The 5,355-nt window shown below is 39.2% G+C and overlaps 1 protein-coding gene across 2 annotated transcripts in view; it reads left to right on the top strand.

Moving 5' to 3' along the window:
• The first annotated feature begins 974 nt into the window (after nt 1-974).
• lpgat1 (lysophosphatidylglycerol acyltransferase 1) overlaps nt 975-5,355 on the top strand; it is a 63,232-nt gene continuing 58,851 nt past the window's right edge. For both annotated transcript variants that reach the window (XR_311686.1, XM_005731078.1), the window contains exons 1-2: nt 975-1,549; nt 2,216-2,468. Coding sequence is in view for 1 of the 2 variants with exons in the window: in XM_005731078.1 (XP_005731135.1) it covers nt 2,231-2,468 (238 nt within the window). In the remaining variant the exon portion in view is untranslated. The remainder of the gene's footprint in view (nt 1,550-2,215; nt 2,469-5,355) is intronic.

Raw genomic sequence — 5,355 nt, 5'->3', positions numbered from 1 at the left:
AAAAAAAAGCTCAAAATTTAAAAACATGATGATTATGTGACAATGATCTGTTTGTAACTTTGTAAATAATCAGACATTTGAATCTTTAGTGAACTAATCAAGACTTATTCATTGGAACCTACATCCTTTTTAGTAACCAGCGTGATCTGACTAGGAAGGATATTGTCAGGTGTTTTGTTTCCGTTTTTATATGGATGATCTTCCTAAAACATTAAACAAAGTGAATACTGGAAGTATGATGGGGGTCTTGTTAATCATCCAATATAGGCTGATCGTTGGGGGTGGGGTCTTGTTAATCATCCAATATAGGCTGATAGTTGTTCCAGCAGCTGCTCGGGGTTGACTTAATTTATAATTTGTTGAGTTAAACTCTAAAAAAGTGCAATAATTAAGCTAATTTTTGCTAATTCTGTTTGGGTGATCATTGTTTAAATGTATAGACTATAGTCAGATATTTGGATAACAGGAATGATCTCTGTGATGATGATGATCATAATCCTTATCCCTCTGAAGCTACTACACCTCTGCACCTCATCCTTTCAGTGGACTGTGTAAAAAGGTCCACTGAGCTCTCTCCTAGATATCTTCATACTTCCACAGGTATGTCATATGGACCGTTCTGCTTTTCATCCTCTTAATAGCTAATCTCACTTCCTCTTTAGTAATCGTTTGCACTTCCTTATTTACTAACTTTCCTCCTTCTGTTATTACCTCTCTCTCTCAGGAGCTCCTCAAACTACTTTATCTTCTCAATGAGGAATCCAACCTTATAACAACATTTAACAATGTTAATCTACAAAAGTGACTAAATACTAAAGGCTCCTGGCGTGGACATGTAAGGATTTTTAGTTAGGCCTTTTATTTTCATTTAATAGCATAATATCTAGACCAAAAAAAAGCTGACTTTGTACGATTACTACTAAGAAGATTTTATTTTGAAGGCAGGATCATATCATTTCCGATCCTGTTGATCTTTTGTGTACATTGACGCGGTGTGATCGGCATCCGGAGAAAGACAACGGCTCTTGGAAGCTAGAGACGAGAAATCGCTGATCTTTGTATTTGATGTGTACCTGCGGTGCATATTTTAAGGCGCGTTTGTCTAACGATCAGGGCTGATCCCAACAGGCCTCCCCTCGTCGGCTGAGCCGCCTCTCGTCAATATTCGCTAATGGGAGGTCGGCTAACTTGACGATGACGATGATGGTGATGATGATGATGCATCAGAGGATTTATCCCGGTGTCTGACTGAGATGGAGCCAGCGGCGCTCGAGTGGAGTCGCTTGCTAGCCAGCTAGCGAGCTAACGGTGCCCTCCGGGATTGAGCGTGTTCCCAAGCAGTCCGCGTTTTAAAGCTAAATGGGTGCAGCCGCAGTTTTATCGCGCAGTATTTCCACCTTTGACCCCCACGTTTGATAGCCCGACCATGCCGACCTGCAAATACTGCTAACTTAACCTCCTGGGTTGGGTACACGTGACAGCGTTTATCTCGCTCCAACAATTAGCTGCACCTTCGGCCGTCCTTGGATGCTTCAGTGACGGTAACCGGGTGAGTAACATGAGCCACAGGACTTTTACTACTCAATTACAGGGGTCGGGCTATATTCTGGATGAGGCACACGGCTATTGCGCTTTGCAGGAGCCTCCAGACACCCAGCGTACGAGTTAACGTGTGTTATTGTCTCGTAAAACACTGGAGTGTTAAGTCTTAGCTTCCTATGCTGTGCGTGTCGGTCTATTTCGCAATAGTGCCAATATTTATTAGCTAATCTCGTTATGCTAACTCACTCCACCGCTAGCTAGCATGTCATGAAGTACTCGACCGTGTCCTGAGCGGCTGGTCCTTTTATGGTGCTGTCTTTGCAAGGAAAACTGTAAAAGATTGGCCGCTAGCAGACTGTCGCTAAAGAAGAAGGAGCGGGCATATTTAAGAGTAAATCTTCATTATCAATACTATGACTGCAGCGTCCAGGACGCGTGTGTTACATATAAATTCCGTGAAATAGCCTCAGCCGGTTAGCGGCAGACTCTGCTTGGTTTAGAGTGTGTGTACGGATGTGTGTGTAATAGCTATGAGTAAATTTGGGGATTGGTTCAGACAGTTTGTGTACAGTGAGGATAACGTGATGCAAGTTGCACACATGACTTGTTTCCTGTCTTGTGAAACAAGTCAGTAGGAGAGGCTAACTGCTGCCGTGCGTGTGTCCTTTTGCAGACGGTGTGTATCAGGATGGCACAGCTCTTGGATGGGGCCGGGAAACTGGTCTGGGTTCTCCTCAGATCCGTGCTCCGTTTCACTTTTATGTTCATCAACAACTGTGTAGCCATCCCATCCTACTGCTTGTACCTGATGCTGCTTCAACCCCTGAGAATATGGGACCGCTCCGTTTTCTGGCACATTGAAGGCATCATGTTCAAGTGGTTGCTGGCCATGGTGTCTTCATGGGGTTGGGTTGCAGGTTATACAGGTAAGATGTTGTTTTTGTTGTTGTTGTTTTTTCCTTCTCTTTTGTCATCCATTGTGTGTGTGTGTGTGTGTGGATGATGGGTTCAGTGGTGACCATCTAATAATGCAGGAGCCTGCTCTAACACCAGTATGAGCTTCAAGTCTTTTCTTCACATAGGCCTGTTTTCTTCCAGGTCCTATGAGGTTACTTAAGAAGTTATTGCTATTGGGAAGATAATTTCAAAGTCTTTAAAAGCTAATAGAAGTATTCTGTTTGCTGTAGGGTAAAGTACACATTTTTAATGCTTAATGCATATACCATCAACCCAAAACATGTTTGAGAGAAACAAATGCTTATTGCTGTGACTTAGATGTACTTACATGAAAGAGAGAGAGACAAGCATTGGCTAATACCGCCCAGCATCATGACAACTAAATATTGTGTAAACATGTTATTTAACAAACTTGGGGTTTGCTGAATGTCCTACTGTAAAACGTTGTAAAAGTTGATGTTTTGCATTACTGCTGAACCAAACCAAATCAAAAAGGGGCACATTTTACGTTGAAGCTGAACGGCCGTCATTTTCGCTTTGCATTTCATGTTTGATAGTTTTCACTGCTCGGACAGTGGTTGGCGAGCATTTGCAGAAAAATCAGCAAATTCCATGCAAACTACAGGTGAACTTCACAATCTGCTACTGGCCAAAGGAGTCACAGGTTTTCTGTGTGGTATACCACTTTGTGACCAACTTCACCTAGCAATAGCAAACTGGTTGTGGCATACACATTTTTCCATAGTGACCGATGGTTATCGTTGCGTCACTCGCCACGCTCTGGGCCGACATGAACGAGGCTTTAGCATTTGATTTCAAAGCACCTTCAGCAGGCACTTACGACTAGCAGAAGAATGCAATTTTTTCTGTAGCAACAAGTGGTTGCCAACTGGTCTCTTGGCCTGTGTAACTATGTTTTTATTATGTTTTTTTTTTATTTTTATATTGGGCATGGACTGCAAAATAAAGGGCTGATATCAGCGTTTACAAAAACAGTATGGCCATTCATGATACTGATATATTTGTTTGTTTGTAATATCTTTATTATGATAAATAGCAGAAGCATTTTAAAATCCTTCCACACTAGTTTTATATATATTTATATAGTTTAAAACTGATGTAGCGTCACAGGTTGATGTAAGACAGTAAATGGGGGTAAATTTAGTAATTTTTCCTCTTTTTTTTTTTTTTTTAATACCAGTTGTTGAAAAAACGAGTCAATAAGGAAGCTATTTGTCTATTCTTGGACATTCCAAGTTGTGGAAACATGTTACCTCTTGCAGCTTCAGGTGAATGGTTAATTGATTAATAAGCTACTAATGTTTTGGCCAAATGATTCAATAAAAATAAACAGCTCGTTCAATTGATGTTTTATTGATCCCACAAGGGAAATAATTGTAAGATGGTGCAAAAACATTTCTATATACAACAGTTCTTAAAAAAAAATAAAAGTTAAGTTAAGTTTAAGAAGAGTGAAAAGTGTGACTGACTGTGCAACAGAGCAAAGAAAGAGAGATTGATTTTAAAAAGCTAAACTTTGCCCTACTTTCAGTAGAGCTTTTTCAAATAATTGTGGTTACTTGCTTTAATAACTGATTCTGTGTAAGTGGTGTTGTATTGAAATGCATTGCTTGCTGTTTATAAGGTTGAATATATTTCTTCTTAATTATATAAGAATTGTGCATTTGCAGACGGTTCATTTAAAGTAGCCGATCACTGAATATTTCAGAAATTGTTTCAAAATTATAGATTAAGAAAACCTTTTTGTAATGATTTTGTGCTTTTCTTTGTCATTTCTATCAGTAAATGAATTCCATATGGCTTTTGGATTTGTAGTCAGACACAATAGGACATTAAAAAGCGTCTGGTGCATTCAAAAAATTACAATGCACATTTTTCACCGTTTTTGACATTTTATAGGTTAATTAACTGAGAGCGTAGTTGCCAGATAAATCAGTAATGAAGCTAATTGTTGGTGTGCTCCACAAATGACAGATGGAGACAGAATATCAGACACACTCACCTGACAGACACGAATATCACAGGTCGTCGTTGTTTCCACTCGAATGGCTGGTTGGATATCTTGACGTGACTCAGGCTACAGTCGGGTTCATTTATATGGAGCAAAATGCTTACAAACTGCTAAGTGGTGAACATAAGAAGCAACAAGGCATGCTAATTAATAATTCAAAGCTTTCACTCTATAGAGCACCTGGACTTGCGTTGAGCAAAATGTATTGCAGGCTTTGATCGACAGGATTTGGAGTGAGATATTTGGCCATTAAAGTTTAATTCAGATTTTAAAGGTATGACATACACTGTAATTTGCAATCTGGTACTACTCATACTATGTATAGCTATGTGTACGTACTAGTATTTGTTCTGGATCTTTTAAAGTGATGAAAACCAGATAAAATGGGACATTCGTTACATTAATGCTTTGCAATTTCGAAATTTGAAAAATCACTTTAAAGCAGGGGTGTCAAACATAAGGCCCAGGGGCCAGAATCAGCCTGGCAAAGAGCCCACTGAACAGCTCTGGAAGTGTGAAGGAGTGTATAGATTTATGAGCTTTTAATTGTATTTTCGTAAGTTTTACATCTTTTTCTATTAATCATTCATAATATGCCAAATTAAATAAGTATTAGATAAAATAAATGATATGGTTTTTACAGTGGGTCCACAGGAAAAAAATACATTTTCTTTAAATGAATGAAAACTTTGTATTTAAGAATTGCTGCATTACAAATCACGATGGAGAGAGAGAGAAAAATGGCTTACTGAGTCCCCATTTTGATTTCCAGTCAGTTGAAACCTTACCATTATCCAGCAGGGGTTAATTTTTTTCTTCAAACG

This window comes from Pundamilia nyererei, unplaced genomic scaffold (genome assembly GCF_000239375.1).
Source record: "Pundamilia nyererei isolate P.nyererei 1_Seehausen unplaced genomic scaffold, PunNye1.0 scaffold00041, whole genome shotgun sequence".
In the NCBI taxonomy this organism is placed as follows: Eukaryota; Metazoa; Chordata; class Actinopteri; order Cichliformes; family Cichlidae; genus Pundamilia; species Pundamilia nyererei.
Note: the sequence above shows the minus strand (reverse complement) of the source record. Positions and strands in the feature narration are given on the sequence as shown.